The 17,066-nt window shown below is 39.6% G+C and overlaps 1 protein-coding gene across 7 annotated transcripts in view; it reads left to right on the top strand.

The window, feature by feature from the left end:
• KIF16B (kinesin family member 16B) overlaps nucleotides 1-17,066 on the top strand; it is a 140,763-nt gene that overhangs the window by 26,015 nt on the left and 97,682 nt on the right. For all 7 annotated transcript variants that reach the window (XM_051792671.1, XM_051792669.1, XM_051792670.1 and 4 more), the window contains exons 5-12: nucleotides 2,104-2,201; nucleotides 2,710-2,819; nucleotides 3,410-3,552; nucleotides 4,408-4,576; nucleotides 4,733-4,864; nucleotides 7,944-8,119; nucleotides 10,010-10,075; nucleotides 15,074-15,133. In XM_051792671.1, the coding sequence (XP_051648631.1) occupies nucleotides 2,104-2,201; nucleotides 2,710-2,819; nucleotides 3,410-3,552; nucleotides 4,408-4,576; nucleotides 4,733-4,864; nucleotides 7,944-8,119; nucleotides 10,010-10,075; nucleotides 15,074-15,133 (954 nt within the window). The remainder of the gene's footprint in view (nucleotides 1-2,103; nucleotides 2,202-2,709; nucleotides 2,820-3,409; nucleotides 3,553-4,407; nucleotides 4,577-4,732; nucleotides 4,865-7,943; nucleotides 8,120-10,009; nucleotides 10,076-15,073; nucleotides 15,134-17,066) is intronic.

Below are 17,066 nucleotides of genomic sequence, written 5' to 3'. Positions count from 1 at the left end.
ATTCAGGTGTTTCCAAGCACGAGATGAAAGAAAAGTCTTTTTCCTCTTCCTGTGTTTAAAAAAAATTAAAATAAAACATATGTGGGAATTTCCAACACCAACCCCTGAAACTTTACCTGGAAGTAGAGATTGATAATTGATACATATTGGGAAAGGCTCCTCCTCTGTTGCCAAAGGCAACTGTCTCAAAAGAAAAGCCTGATTATTCTGCAAGTTTCTCCCTTTATCTAGGAGTTGTTTTTTTTATTTTAACCCAAGGTGCTGTCATCTGAACAGCTAGGTATGAGAGGAGGAGAGAAGATATTATTATGTCAAAGAATGAAGGCTGGTTTGAGAAAGACAGCGAGGCTCTGATTAAAGGAGGAAGAAGTTGGAAAAGGGCAAAATGGAGTGGTAGAGTATGATTAAAAAAGAAGTGACTGAATGATAATTGGAAATTATATCTAGGCAAAGGAAAGAGAAAGAGGAGCTCAGAGATGGCACCTGGAAGATGTTTGCTGGGACAGAGAATGAGGACAGAGGGACTAGTGTGGGAGCAGACTGGAGTGAGCTTTGGCAAAAAGGGTTGGATTTCATGTGGAGGTCCAAGTAGAAGAGAAATCTTTGCCCAAGGAACACTCGCCCTGTCAGAGTCTGGTGCAGGGGAGTCCACTGGCTTCGTGTTGTCCTGCTGCCAGTTCCCTGTAGAATCCCACCAGGCAAATTCTTAGATGCCTGGAGTGCCTGGGCTGTGTTCACGTTGGATGTGTGGTCTGGTTTGCCCTAATTTGCCTCCTGCTTAATTACAAGGCCCCTGACTCAAGGCGCAAGAGCATTTCTTGCCTCAGCAGTGAATAGAATTAGAATTAGTCCATCACATCAGATCTCTTACGCATTTTTAGACTGCAGGCAAATTGTATCTGACAGACTGTTTTGTAAGCTGCTTCTGAGGCTGGAGCTCTGAGCCCAAAGCTCATGTGTATGTATATGTCCTCTCCCTTTATTCCTGGGAGCCGTGGCTCTGAAGGAGTAGCTGTGGCTGTCCTGAAGTGATGGGAATGAGGTATGCTCAGCAGGTAGTTGGTCATCTACCTCATCAGACTTGGTAGGAATGGGGCAGCTGGGAGCATGTGGCCCCTTGTCAGATGAGACCAGAGCTGCATGGCCCTCTGCTGCTCCTCTCTGCTACTGGGAAAAAGCCTTGTAGCTTACTGTTTGGCTGGAAAGGGCACTCCCTGGAGCAATGGGAAGAGGAGAGCTCCATGCTAAGTCTCTGGGTATCTCAGTGGTAGCTGCTGCCTGCAGTCTGACGTGTTTGACATCAGTGGTGGAGCAGCAACCTCACTGGGAGGAGGCTGAATTCTCCAGTGCCAGCTTAACCAAGAAGCTGACATCCTGCTGCTGCTGTGTTAGTTGAAGTGGCAAGGACCCTCTAATGGATAGTTGCAACCCTGCTAGTAAACCACAGTCTGTAGGGAGCTGTGAGAAGAAATAGTTTTTTTCAGATTGCTTTCTTAAACCAACCGAGCACTTCATGGATAAAAACCCCCTCTTTAACTGCAGAGTCAAACATTCAGAAGTTAAATATCAAATTTAATTTAGCAGCATTGTGGTATACAGTGAATGTAGGTTAAATTTTGTTGTTGTGTGCTAATTTATCCAGAGGATCTGCTGCTTCTTTCAAGACAGGAAGGACTGTGAGCTGGGGATGGGGGTGTTGAATGAAAATGGCTCATGTATATGGCTTGTCCCATTCTCTGCAGTTGTTGCCAAGTCCACAGAGAAGCAGTTAGATAAGATACTAGTGAGATAAGGCAGTTCATGTGTTGCTATGAGGAGCCAGTTTCTGCCTTGGTTTTGGATTATTCAAACTGAATGAGAGGGACAAAACATATTGCAATAGCAAAGAAATGGAGCTAGTGTATACATTCTGCACACACAAGTGTTAAAGTGGCAAGCTGACTGCAATTAAATAACAGGCAAGGGAGTATTTGCTGAAAAGTTTTGATATTCCCCCTTTTTCTGGATGCTGAGACTCTCAACTTGTGACCTTGAGTTTTACTTTTCCAAAATATATTGTGCATGCATATATGACCTTGGAAATAAGAATGGTTGTTGTTGCAGGGTGATGCAGGTTTGATACCTCGAATTTGTGAAGGATTGTTCAGCAAAATAAGTGAAAAAACAAAGCGGAATGAGGCATCCTTTCGAACAGAAGTCAGGTAGGTCTTGGCGTGTTAGCAGTTCCCAGGTTATCAGACTTATTTCAGTTACAACCACCCTGTTTCACTTTATCTCTGAGAAAAGTGTGTGTTCTTCAAAAATAACTTTCTACGCTTGGCCTCAGTCCTATAATTGATTTTTGTTGGCAGTCATAGTCCAAATGCACAGCACTTGTAACTTCAACCCAAGAGCTGAGCATTTTGCTTCATTTAAATGACAGTGAAAATGTCTTTGCTACTGGACAACATCTTCCTTATTTTTACCCTTTATTTCAGACTGACATTAGGAGATCTTGATCTTGCTGATGTCTGCTTCCTTTCCACTTGCTTCTTGCTTTTTTGGCTTTTTTCCATCTGATATAATAAGTTGTAGTCATTTCTATCTTAAGCCAGCTTTGGATCTGTTTTCTTTCTCCAAACCTCTTGCCTTCAAACACAGTGTTCACGTGAGTTTCCTTTTTTAACGACTCTTGAATCAGTCAGTGGCTTTTTATTCTTTCTCTTTCAGTTATCTGGAAATTTATAATGAACGTGTGAGAGATCTTCTCAGAAGGAAGTCATCAAAAACTAATAATTTACGAATACGAGAACATCCAAAAGAAGGACCATATGTTGAGGGTAAAAACACTTTCAGTGTTCTACGCTGGATATTTTATTACCTTCATATATTCTAAAGTGTGATGTCTAATTGCATAGGGCATTTTATCTTTTTAAATATAAATGATGATCAATACAGTGCTTTGCTTTGGTAAAAAGCATGAAAGGAATAGCCTCTCATTTTGCATCTCTACTTGCTTTCGCAATTCTAATATTATTATGTAGGTTTTTTACCTATAAATTTATAACATTTTAAAATAGTGTTAAGAGATGCAATTGGTTTTAATAGTTTGTTGACTATAATTTATAAATATTAAATGTTTAGGAACCTATTAGGATCTAATTGTCTTATTCTGTTCTCTACCAGGGAAGGTTCATGTCTCTTGTGGGATTATGCTCATGTTATTGTACTAAATAATTTAGTAAGATTGCATATTTTTTTCTTATTTACTATAAATGTGTGAGTTGTCTGCTGTTCACATAAGGCCTCATTTCTTTCCTTAAGTGACAATTGGAGCAATACTTTGCAGTAGTGAGGGTAATTTGAATCTTTTTGTAAAGTAAAATCAAATGCATGTATTAGCACACTGTAACACTCTGCTTTTCTTTAGACTTGTCTAAGCATTTAGTGCAAAATTATACTGATGTAGAGGAACTTATGGAAGCAGGAAATATAAATAGGACAACGGCTGCAACTGGAATGAATGATGTCAGTAGCAGGTCTCATGCCATTTTCACAATCAACTTCACTCAGGTAACAAAACAAAACGAAACTCCCTGGAGAGATTTGACACATTTCCTCAGAGCATAGTGATCTTTTTGTTTATATGTAGTAAACTCCTTTTCAATGACTCCTGCTCTTCATCATTGTTTTTGGGTGTGCTTTTTAGACAGTCCATGGATAACCTGCTGGATGCAGAGAACGCAGCATAGAAGCGGTTCCCTCTCCTGTCAGAACTTTGCCTGTCTCCACCCAAACACACAACACACACACACACAAACTCCCGTGCACCTTCTGTTCACTAATGATGAGTTGCTTATTGCAAAGCTTTCAGAAGAGGATGAGAGGCAGGCAGCAAAAGGTTTTGTTCTATTGTTGTACTGCGAAAGTAGAAGGACGTTTGAAACAGGGCAATCTCAGTTGATTTGTCTGAAATGAGATAAAAAATTAGGAGGAAACCTCAGTTAAAAATATAAAAAATTGCAATTGTCACTTGGAGGTGGAGAAGAAATGGAGTGTAAATGTCTGTTCATGCTATAACTTGTTGAAAGCTAAATATGAATATAAATGTTACAAGCTTAATGAAATGAATGCAGCACATGTTCATTGTGCATCATGTAAATTCCAACTCAGTGTCACTGCTTGTCTGTAAGTGGCTACAAAGTTGCAAATATTACAATTTAAAGAAATAATATGGAAGTTATACAGCAATTCATTTTCAAATGCCTTTCTCTGGCAACTCTAATACACCCATCTTCTGAAGCTCTGCTATTGTAAATAAGTTAAATTCAGTTGTGTCATGAAAAAGGCCACTTAATTGGATTTAGTAAAATTGCAGCATTTCATAGCTTAACATACTTTTCTTTGTTTGTTTGTTTTTTTCTGTAGGCTCAATTTGATTCTGAAATGCCTTGTGAAACTGTTAGCAAGATTCATTTGGTAGATCTTGCTGGAAGTGAGAGAGCAGATGCCACTGGTGCCACAGGGGTTAGATTAAAGGAAGGAGGGAATATTAACAAATCTCTAGTTACTCTGGGAAATGTAATTTCTGCCTTAGGTGAGTCTCCAGTTTTTGTGCTTGTCTGTCTTGAGGTTTTTTTAGTCATGAAATACCTTTCTGTTTATTTACTTACACAAATAGTGGCCTAACACATACTGGTTTTGAAAATGAATAAAAATACATAATTGCTTTTTTTCTACCTCCACATCACAGCTGATTTATCTCAGGATGCAACAAATCCACTTTCAAAGAAGAAGCAAGTATTTGTGCCTTACAGGGACTCTGTGTTGACTTGGCTGTTGAAAGATAGCCTAGGAGGAAACTCTAAAACTATAATGATTGCCAGTAAGTGGTTTTAAATTACTTTTTTTGCATTATAAACAGTTCGTGCTTAATAGGAGTGTCTATAAATATTTAGATTCCAGATGTTTTGTTAAGGCAGAACATTGTTTGCACATATTAATGGTTTCTTTCTTTCTGAGCTTTCTGGTAACACTCTGTCATTACTTACACTCTTTAGAGTGTAAGTAAGACTTTGTGCATCCAGTCAGTACTAATTTGTGAATCAGTTTGCTATTCCAAACTGTGTTGCTTTTTGTTGCATTAGTAGCAGAAACAGCCTGTTCTCTTTTGACATTCTGTGGGGAGGACTGTCATTTTTATTTACTTTACTGAATGCACACAGTGTTTTAACTTTTTGTCTAAATTTAATTATTTATGATCAGTCATCTTGCAAACTTCTCCTTTTTACCTGTAGGATGCTCTGTAAGGATCCTTTGGTTTAAAACCCTACCTATGACGTGTATTGCAGGTTTGTCAACAAATTGAAATGGGAATTCCATTCCCAAAACCCCCAAGTGAAGCCAGGAGGATGTTTAAGGGCAAGAGAGGATGTTGGATGTTGGAGATTGTGGAATCACAGAATGGTTTGTGTTGGAATAGATCTTAAAGATAGTCTAGTTCCACCCCTCCTGCCATGGGCAGGGAAACCTTCCGCTAGACCAGGATGCCTGGAGCCCCATCCAACCTGGCCTTGAACACTTCCAGGGTGGGGAATCCACAGCTTCTCCGGGCAACCTCTTTTGGTGTTCCTCCTTGTCCTATCACTATCTACTTGTGTAAGAAGTCACTCTTCCCCTTTTTTATAAGCCCCCTTTAAGTACTGAAAGGTTACAGTGAAGTCTGTCTGGAGCCTTCTCTTCTCCAGGCTGAACAACCCCATCTCTCTCAGCCTGTCTCCATAACAGAGGTGCCCCATACTTCTGATCAACTTCATGGCCCTCATCTGCACCCAGTCCAACAGGTCAACATCTTGTGCTGAGGACTCCAGATCTGGGTGCAGCACTGCAGATGTGGTCTCACAAGGGCAACCTAGAGGGAGAGAATCACCTCCCTGGACCTGCTGTCCCCACTGGTTTTGATGCAGCCCAGGATGCAGTTGGCTTCCTGGGCTGCAAGCACAGAATGCCAGCTCATGTCCAGCTTTTCATCCACCAAAAAGAAATCCCCAAGTCCTTCTCCACAGGGCTCCTCCCAGTGAGTTCTTCTCCCAGTCTGTACTCATGTCTGGGATTGCCCTGACCCAGGTGCCGCACCTTGCACTTGGACTTTTACCTCATCCTCCCTTGGGACCACTTGCCAAGCTTGTCCTGGTTCCCTTGGATGTGAAGAGAAGAGCAGCTCTGAAACTTCTCTCTCACTTTGCTGCTCAAGTGAAACATGGTCTCAACTGATGCAGTCCTCTTTTGGGGAATGGTAGGAGAGCAGAAATGAGGGAATAAAATGCATCACATCAAATTCTGTTTCTTCAGTCACTTTGCTACAGTCAAATTCTCTGGATAGCAGTTCCGTGTTGCATGACTTTGGAGATGTTTTTGGAATCCATGCCACTTCTTTTCCTCAGGCTAATCATAGTAGTGCCAACAGAAGATCTGGACCAGACTCAGCTTTGCCTTTCTGGTTGTTTAAGTAATGCTGTGCTGGCAACTTTCTTCTTGATGCTTTTTTTGCAATTACATGGTTGAGTAACTTTTTTTTTTTTGACACAGGGATTGGGAAGAGAAGTTTTAGAAACACGGTGAGCTTTCAGTGCCTGTACTAATGATTACAGTGCCTAGCTTCTTTTTCAGCTACTTCCCCATCTATTAGTGATGCCTCTGTGAGGCAGAGCCCTGATGGTTGATCTTTTCTCCAGCAGTAACTCTACTGGTAACGTAGCTGAATTGCCTAACAGAGCCTGACAAGCTGTCTGGATAAGTTTGGCCTGCCTTTTCTGTAACTAAGCACAAAAACATGCAGGAAGATCATTTCAAACTGTAGAAAAGGCTGTTATAAAAATACATCCGATTCTGATTTGTCATATTTCTATAACGTATTGTAACATTCTTCCAGAAAGAGAATAATTGAGTAGTGGAGAAGAGACAGTAGATAAAGCAAGGAAGTGATAGTGTGAGCTAGGGGAAGTGTAGTCTGTTGCCAGGTGCATCTCCCATAATTCAGGGAGTCTCTGTGACAAAAAGAATATTTGTTACTGTTGAGAGAATGAGAAAAGACAGAATATTTTAGTTACTTGATTATTTTTTCGGATGTTTTCATTGCCTGATTCTCTGAGTCTCTTGTTCAGTTTGATCATTAAGATTTGTGGTCCCTCATCATTTCTGGATGGTGTTTGCTTCTGTGTTTTTGCTCATATATTTGGATGCAGTCATTATCTTTTTAATTGGGAATACCCTATATATTGTTAGGAAAATTAAGGGAAGGATAGCATTTGCACTTTCATTTAAAGTTCTTTGTTTTTGCTGGTTAGGTTGCTTGTAAAATAGTATTGGTTTCTCTTGATGCATCAGATAGTTAACAGTTCTGTGTGCTGCCAGATGTGTGCGGCTCAGCAGAACAGCAAGGTTTGTAGATTATAGAAGCTCTTGTTTTGGTTTTCATGTCTGTTTTCTGTTTATTTATGTTTAATTTTCTTTTTAATTTCCCTTTAAAAGGACTGAACTCACTGTGTTTTACATGCAATGTTTTTTCCATTCAATGATTATATTGGTACTTTTAAAATACTCAACATTTTTCGCATTGGTATTGTAAAAAAAAGAAAAGCCTGTGAAGTATTCATATAGGACATTTATACTTACCAGAGAAATGTTCAATAGATTGACAGCAAGATTTCTTTGCAACACTTGATTGTTAGCCTGATTATTCTAACACACTATTCTCATACAGTATTTACTTATAAGCAGAGTTATAGTGACATGAAAGCAGTCGAGTTGGGTGCAGAGTTGGAACAGATTGTAGCCATACTGGTTAATCGTCTATTCCTGTCTCTTTATCCACATTAAGTTTATCTGACTTTTAAAATATAAACTAACTTTAGTACATGAAACATATGGTGCTGGATGAACTGTTTCTGATTTCATCTCCTTAGCTATTTCACCTGCTGATGTCAATTACGGTGAAACTTTAAGTACACTTCGCTATGCAAATAGAGCCAAAAACATCATCAACAAGCCTACTATTAACGAGGATCCCAACGTCAAACTGATCCGTGAGCTGAGAGCTGAAATAGCCCGATTAAAAGCCCTGCTTGCTCAGGGGAATCAGGTTAGCTTTACTTGGAATTTATGTGTAATTTTCCTTGAGTTATAACATCTATTTCTAGAATGTAATGGGATAATTATCTTTCATTATATTGATTTGAGTAAACAAGCTCCATGAGGCTATGAATGAATATTATTTTCCTGATTGAATCAGTTTCCATATGGCCAGCAGATTACCTCTTTTAACATAAGGGGGGAAGAATTGTCATCCAAAAGCTTTTAGGTTTCTCTTGATATAATCAGAGCTTGATTGCAGTGTGCTGTGGAACAGATAGTCACCACAGCATAAGGAGACTGAACTGAGACATGTTTCCTGGGTCTAACTTGATGAACTGAAGAGGTACTTTAGGTAGTACCTTAAAATAAATAGAAGGTTTCAAGTATTAAGGTGCATAAATATGAAAATGTAGGAGTATGGATGGGTTTGAACAATACATTTTATTTGTGTTTGGCTGCAGAGTCCATTAGAAGGCACATAACATGCTAAATAGGTAAAAATGGTGTAAGAAAACACAAATCATTCTGTGCTTCCCTTTTGCATGATTATGTTTTTTTGCTCTGTCAGTATAAGCTGCTATAAACATTTGCTGCACAGGCTCAGTTAGGTTTAGTTTCTCCTGTGTTCCCAGGATGGTGAAACCAAGCTTAACAATAAGGAATATGCAGTTGGCTCAGGCCAATTGTCTCTTCTACATAATGTCACTCAGGACTACTAGATTTAATACTTGAGCAAATACAATTTGGAAGTACCTGAAATTCAGATTTATTTCTAGAATTATCTAATTCTATTTTAGAGGGCTGTGTAATGTGAAATGTTAGTTCAGCATGGACTTTTTGTAATAAAGGCTAATACCTCAGCTGGATTTTGTGCTATAAAACATTTGCTGAAGAAGGGGATAGGACCACAGTTGGAAGCAGAAATAGGTATTGTAGATAATTGAAACAAAGAGCTCTGCTTTGTTATAAACAATTAGAAAATTCTTGATGGAACTCAATTACTTGATTACACTTATGTTTCTCCCATATTTTTAGGAGAGGAAAGTTAATTTATTTTCAAATTATGGTTTGATTTAGAGTTAGCAAAGTAGATGTAACATGGACCCCTTTGAAGATATAATGCTTTGACCTAGTTTCAAGCTGTAAAACAGTGGATATCACAAAATAAATCTGGTTCAGTGGTAGGATGTGATAGATGGCTATGTGGGAGACAACAGAGAACTTGCTTAACTTAATTGAATTTGTGATGGTTGATAAAACAGCAGATGGTATGTTATGTATGCTCAGTAGAATATAAATCTCTGCATAATTTCTTTTGTGGTTTTCCTTTGTATTCCCAGAATGCTATATTGCAAATGCTTCTGTAGACCTGAAGATACTGATTACCAAAATATAGTGCTGGATTCAGTGTAGAAGGTCATATAACAATGAGTGCTGCTTGTGTGTGTGTGTTGTACAGTAGTTTTCCCTCTTTTAAGGCCAGTTACATTAACATATAGTTACTAAAGATAAGCAATATACATACATATTACAGCAAAATGGTTAACTTTTCATGCATAATAAATTTTCATGTTTAACAGAAATATAAAAAAAGATGTATCAAACCTTACATGTTATGAACGTGTGTCTGGTTTCAGTGTCTGCATGTGTGTGACCATATGTGTACACAGTGAGTGAAAATAGTACTCTCAAACCAATTTGTATTTAAAATATCTGCTTTGACAAGATTTTGATTATTCTTTTTACAGTATTTCAAAGTACAATGAAGTATATTAAAGTTTAAAAGATTTTATTCTAAAGAATCAAAACAAGTTGAACAATTGCATTTCACTTGATTCCCCCAGAAATTGTTCTTCTTCTTTCTTTTTGACTCGATGTTTACTTTTTCCAATTTTAGATTGCACTCTTGGATTCTCCGACAGCTTTAAGTATGGAAGAAAAGCTTCAGCAGAATGAAGCAAGGGTAAGTTATAATTTCATAAAACAGTTTTTTAAACAACAACAAAAAAAAGCTGGCAGTCTGGATGTAGGAGTGTTGTTAATTTTCAGGATTCTTTTTATGCACAACTAAGTTTTGTCCCATCAAACAGCATTGTCTTGATGCTTTAAAAAAAAAAAAACGTGTGTAAACTTGTGTCATGGTTTGAGAGCCCCAAAATCCAATTCCCTAGTCTAAGCCCCCTCTCACATCTCAACCCAATGTGAGGTGGGTTTTCCAGACAACCACACAAGACTCAAAATGGGGGAAAGGGAATATATATTACAATGACTGTACAAATAAATACTACAATACATTATATACAATCTTAGCTATCTCTACCATGACATAAGTATTTACAATGGATCAAATCTCTTCTCCCCTCCAAATAAAAGTCCAGGAGGGAAGAAGGAAAGATCCCTTCTTCAGAGCAGCAATGTCTCTAAGGCAGCAGGTCTCTCTGTCTCTGTGCAGCAGCTGTAACTGGATTATTGTAGCTGGATCTCTTTTCAATACACACAAGGGGGTCTCCAAGCCCCTTGGCCCGTCGTCTCCAAACGAGGGTCTTCAAGATACAAGGGGGTCTCCTTTCACCCCTCTTGGCTCTCCTTCGACTCCAAGCGAAGGTCTCACCCGTGGACTGCCAGCAGCGACAAAACTCGCTTCACCACAGGCATATCACGAGATGCAGGGGCATCTTCGTGAAAGTCCCTTCCTCAGGGGGTTCACCCCTGAGTCAGACCATCTTGGGCAGCATTCGGTTGAAAGTCTTTGCCTCAAGAGTTCTACCAGAGCACCTGTGCTCTGTCTCAGGCTGCTAGGCTTGACAGCAGATGCGAGGGGGGGCCAAGGTCACCCCCTCTGCATTCCTTCTCTGTCCCGGTCCAGCTTTCCAGGATGCTTTGAGCTTCTCAGCTCTTCTCTGCGGTGCATGTTGCACTTCACCCTTCCCTTCCAGGAGGTGAGGGGTCTCCAAGGAGTTTGGGGGGTTTTTGGTTTCAGTTCTTACCCCAAAACTCTCTCTTTCTCTCTCTCTCTCTCTCTCTCTCTCTCTCTCTCTCTCAATCTCTCTCTCTCTCTCTCTCTCGGCTCTCTCTCTCTCCTTCCAGGAGTTCTCTCTGTGTGCTGCATGTCTGTTGTTTCTGCTGCTCGGTCTTATCTCTCCTGGCTCTCTGCCACCGTTTCTTCAGTCAGTGCAGTTCTGCTGCTGCTTCTGCTGCTCACTCACAGTGGAGAAAAACTTCTTTAGCTTTCAGCTACAGGTACCTAGCCCAGCCTTATGCTGTTCCAAGTCCCTGCAACCCCCTGCTGGGGGCTAGGGGGGGCCCAGCCCCCAGTGGGGCTGCTGCTGTTTCTCCTCGTGGCTCCTACAATGTGACTACTTCTTCAGCAACCAAACTACAACTACCTTCTCTTCCATTCTGAGTGTGATATGTTTATATTTTGCAGAAGCGCTCATTGGGTAAAACTTCAAAACTTCAAGGGTCACCACCCCCTGGGGTTTTACCATTTTATAACTGCAGGGGGAAAAACTGTTTCCCCCTACCACAACTTGTAATTTGTTATCCTACTAAGATAACATTATATCTAAGAACAAAGTATATCTTTGATATTTATATAACAGTTCTATTTCATGAAAAGAGTTTTTTCCCAGGACAGCTTGTCTTACTAAACAAGTATGTTTGTAGGTAGACTAGAGATGGAAAAGCCACTAAATCACAGTAATAAGTAGCAAGTTACAAAATATTCAGTGTGTAGAAAAACTAGTAAAGATTTGTGGGGAAAATAGTCAACTCTTCTATGCTTTCAAGTAATTAATAACTTGTGTTGTGGGTTTTTAAAAAAATTCAGTATTTAAGTCTGGTATGTGCAAATATATTTAGTGTCTAATTAGATGTCTTTTTTTGAAGAGGGTCTGAGATCTAGGTGCACTTAAAAGTGTGCTTCACACCAAATTGTTTCAATAATCCAGCCAAGTGTAGAGACTGGAAAAAGTTCCCAGAACTTTAGATAACTCATAGTGTCCAAAAGAATATAGATATAATGGTGCTCTCATTTAAAGCTACTGCAAACTGGTTTTAAAAAAAAAATAGTATTGGTCAGACTGTGGAAGAGGCAAGAGGGAGGTATTTGGAATTATTCAGCTACATGGCAGCAAAGATTTAATTCTGAATATGAAGATGCCAGTCAAGTGTAGATATGATGCCTTTAAAAAATGGGGGCTTCTTAGCTGGTTTAAATGGTGAGATTTACAGTGGTGCTACTTGCACCTTTAGAGTTAGAGAATTAATGTCTTGCTTTGGGAATCCTGTTTTATTTATATCTTTAGTTTTATTTTTGAGTACAAATGAAAAGCTTTTATCTAAGATTAGCTGAGGAATATAAACTGCTGACTGTATGCTAATTAGAGTATGTTATGCATGCTCTGACAGTAACCACAGCTTGCCTTGCTCAGAAATGTTGGCCTCTCTGTGTGGGGAGCATATCGAGCATATTTTATTATCTTTTGTCAGCCTCATTAAAAGGTTATGTGATTACTATTCATGATAATTACAATAGACATAATTACTGAAAATTCTTAGCGGATATTGTAGTAGTTATGGCTTTTTATAATTGAATGACTGCAATAATTAATTTGTTTATACAGATCTAAAGACTTTATCACCATATTTAAATTATCTGACAAGTATATGGTGACTTTCTTTAATGAGTTGATTTTCCTTATACAAGAATGATTTCAAATTGTTTAATTGAAAAATGTTTCTTTTTTAAAATGAAATTAAAAATGAAATGTTTCTGAGCAATGCAAATTGTTCTGATATGGTGAATAGACCTATGGTAGATCTTCATGTTTTTCTTTAATCTTATAAAATTTATTCTGTTTTACCATTCCAATTGGATGAGTGATAATGGTGTGTTGAAAGGTGTGCTTACTTGTCTTTGTTGAAATCTTCAGATACAGGTAGAGATGTGTGAAGTTTCTGTAGTTCTCATGGATTAGTTTGCAGTTGACCTGCAAAGACACTGAGCAAAGTAGGTGTGTGGCAAATGTGGAGATGTTTGGAGCAACTGGATTGAAGATTTCTTTTTTTCTACAGTGGTTTTATATGAAAGTTAACTTACGAGGTGGACAACGGGATGAGTAGGAAAGGAAGGACAAATCCTAACCATTCTGTTGACCTGACCTCAGTTCAGGGGAAGATCACGGAGCAGGTCATCTTGAGTGCCATCACTCAGTGTGTACAGAACAACCAGGAGAATCAGGCCCAGTCAGGAGGGTTTAAGAAAGGAGGTCCTGCTTGACCAGCCTCATTTCCTTCTATGCCAGGGTAACCTGCCTAGTGGATGAGGGAAAGGCTGTGGATGTTGTTTACTTGGACTATAAGTAAAGCCTTTGATTCTGTGGAGGAACTGTCTGCTTAGGGCTTGGATGGGTGCACTGTTTACTGGAGTTACGGTGAATGGAATTAAATATATTTGGCAACCGGTCACCAGTGGTGTTCCCCGGGGCTCAGTTTTGGGCCCAGTCCTGTTTCGTATCTTTATCAATGACCTGGACAAGAGGATCGAGTGCACCTTCAGTGAGTTTGCAGACTACACTGAGTTGGGTGGAAGTGTTGATCTGTTGGAGAGTAGGAATGTTCTGCAGAGGGATCTGGACAGGCTGGAGTAAAGGGCCAAGGCCAGTGGTCTGAGGTTCAACAAGGCAAAGTGCCAGGTACGTCCTGCCCTTGAGTCACCACAACCCCTGCAGTGCTCCAGGCTGGGGGCAGAGTGAGTGGAAAGTGGCCCAGCGGTAGAGGACCTGGGGGGGTGCTGGTCAACAGTGGCTGAACATGAGCCAGAGTGTGCCCAGGGGGCCAAGAAGGCCAATGGCATCCTGGCCTGTATCAAGAATAGTGTGACCAATGGGACTAGGGAAGTGATTCTTCTCCTGTACTCAGCACTGGTGAGTGCTGTGTACTCACACCTTGAGTCCTGTGTCCACTTCTGGGCTCCTCAATTCAGGAAGGACACTGAGGTGCTGGAGTGAGTCCAGAGAAGAACGACAAAGCTAGTGAAGGGTCTTGAGCACCAGTCTGATGAAGAGCAGCTGAGGGTGCTGTGGAGGCTCAACCTGGAGAAAAGGAGACTCAGGGGGAAACTTACTGCTCTCTACAGCTCCCTGAAAGGAGGCTTGTAGGGAGGTGGGGGTCAGTCTTCTCCCAGCTAACAAGTGATAGGACAAGAGGAAGCAGCCTCAAGTTGCAGTGCAGTGGAGGCTTAGATTGGGTATTAGGAAAAATTTCTTCATGGAAACAGTTGTCAAATGTTGGAATAGGCTGCCTAGGGAAGTCACTGAGGTATGTAAAAGATGTGTAGATGTAGCGCTTAGGAGGGATGTGGTTTAGTGGTGGGCTTGGCAGTGCGGGGTTAAACAGTTGGATTTGATGATCTTAAGGTCCTTTCTAACCTTAATGATTTTATGATTCTATACCCAGAGCTCCCAATGTCTATAATGCTTGTGCAAGCATCTTCTCACTTCTGTGCTGATGTCAATGAAGTGTGTGGTTTCTAAGTTACGGCAAACTTTGCTCTGGTTCTCTCCTGAAGGCTACTGGTCTGCCTCTTCCTCTGCATGCCATCCTCTGGAGGGAAGTTTAGCCTGTGCCATAGGAAGGGAGCTGTCCTGTTATACCTAAGGAATCAATCTGTGGCAGTGAACTTCGTAGTACTGCTGAAGCACTTTATGGAATGATTCCATATTTCTTTGAAAACCCATTATTTGGTGTGGCCATCCCTGAATGAAACATTTTATGCTGTAAATAAAAATTTTGTGTTTTGAGGGAGAGGTGTTGTAAGTATGGCAACTTATTGCAGGAGCAACAATGTTCTTCTAAATGTTAAACTATTAAACTTCTCGAAGAATTGCACCGATACTTAGTTCTTCTGTGAGAATGCATTAAGGATGAGATTTTTTTCAGTATTTGTTTTCTTTCATAGGTGCAAGAACTAACCAAAGAGTGGACAAACAAGTGGAATGAAACTCAAGATATTCTGAAAGTAAGGCAAATAAATAAATTTTCATCTTGGCATTTGAACTAGTCTTAGTGTTTTCCCTTAAAAAAAAAAAGTTCCTGTTCTAAGTCATCTTCTTTGCCTTAGCTCTTTCTGTTGTTCACCATAGTGACCCCACAGTGCAAAACAGATTCTAACAAATCTTTAAACTAATGAATGTTTTTATTGAGTTGCAAGTGAAGAAAACCTGGGCAGGGACAAGTGGATCCCTCATGCCCTTGGTATTTGTGTGGTATCAACAAGACCTGTGAATAATCACCTTTTATCTTACATTGGGTATCTCAGTGGATGTGGTGCATAGTGGATACAAATTTTCCATTGTACTGGTAAGATTTTATATTGGTATTTGGTGCATGATTAAAGTGATAGTCTGAGGTTATATTTTATTGGGCCATTTTATGATTCCGTACACACGTACAAGCACATTTGTGCATACACACACACACACACACAGATGAATAATTCCCACAACTTCTTTAATGTAAACTAATCTTTTTGCCAAAATGTTTTAACTATTCTGTTAAATAAAAATTTCAAAAAGAGAGCTTAAGCTTTCATGACTTGCTGAACATAAACTTGTTAGTAGTTTAAGCAAGTTAGTAGTTGAAGCAAGCATTTAGAAGGAATTTTTTTGGTTCTCCTTATCACTGACACAAAACTTGGTATTTTTTGGGTCACTTTCTGATTTCTTTACTTTTTCCTTTAAGTTCACCACCGTGTCTTTTATCTGACTTCCACATAAGTTGAATAGCTCCATGCTTAAAAATAAAAATAAAGCACTAATAGCATAGAGAACAGAGCAGGGTTGGTAACTACTTAGCAGATGGTGTGACAGAATGGACTGTTTAATGTCTGTCTAGATACTGAACTGGGAATCACCATTTGCATATTCATCAGAGATGTTTTGGGTCCAACTTCATGTTATTTCTGTGTTATTTTGTTATTTTGAACCATCTATACATATATAAAATTTTGTTAGTCCCCTCTTCATTCATGTCTGGATTGGGGAGCCCATTGTCACATGGAGAATTTGTGAATTTTGGTCAATTGTGGAAGTGAACATTATGTCACATTTGGGAAGTTTTAAAGCTGTATGTTGGAAATCCACTGATCCTTGCACAGAAATTACAGAATCAGAGGAGGTGTTAACTGAACAAGGCTTATAAACAAGGGAAAGCTGCATTTGTTAAATAGCTGAATGTAAAGGACTTAAGCAGAGAAACTGTAATTTCTGCTTTTCTAGTACTGAGATTTTCTTAGTTTAATTCATACAGCTTCTGTATGAATTACATCATATGCTGATCTTTGAGTGTATGAACGTAGCTTATGTTTCATTTTGGGGTTAAAGGCAGTTGGTATAACTTTCTTTGTCCCAAAAACCTGAAAATATGCAGAAGATTTCTTGGTTGTACTGTTTTATTTTACACCATTTTACTGAAAGGATCCATATTTTTATTCACTTCTTGTTTAATGATTCTTAAAATTGAGTGGGAAAAGGCTTTTTGGAAGTTTGCCAACTGAGTCACTGGAAAGCAGATTTTAAACTGTGGAGAGCAGTGGTGTTCCTGTAATGGATTCCCTATAAGTTCACTGGGGGTTTTGTTTTGTTATTGATGTGGCCCCTGCCTTGCACACACAGACCGTACACATTGTTAATTTGTAAAAATGGGCTGTCTTGGCCCTCTTTGAGAAGTGAGACTGTCTTTGCATGTCCACCTCACTGCAGTCACACCTGCAACTTTGCCCATTCAGTAAATTTCAGGACATTCTTCCTTAAGGTACTCAGAACTTCATGTTTGTATTATAATTAAAACCTTCTTACCCTTGCCTCTCCCTGGATTTGCCATCCTGAGGTAGTTGCTGCCTTCCAGTTCCTGTCCTGCAGCAGTCTTGGAGAATTGAAAACCATTTGTTTCTC

Source organism: Manacus candei, unplaced genomic scaffold (genome assembly GCF_025592945.1).
Source record: "Manacus candei isolate 608988 ecotype Guabito, Panama unplaced genomic scaffold, ASM2559294v1 h1tg000035l, whole genome shotgun sequence".
In the NCBI taxonomy this organism is placed as follows: domain Eukaryota; kingdom Metazoa; phylum Chordata; class Aves; order Passeriformes; family Pipridae; genus Manacus; species Manacus candei.
Note: the sequence above shows the minus strand (reverse complement) of the source record. Positions and strands in the feature narration are given on the sequence as shown.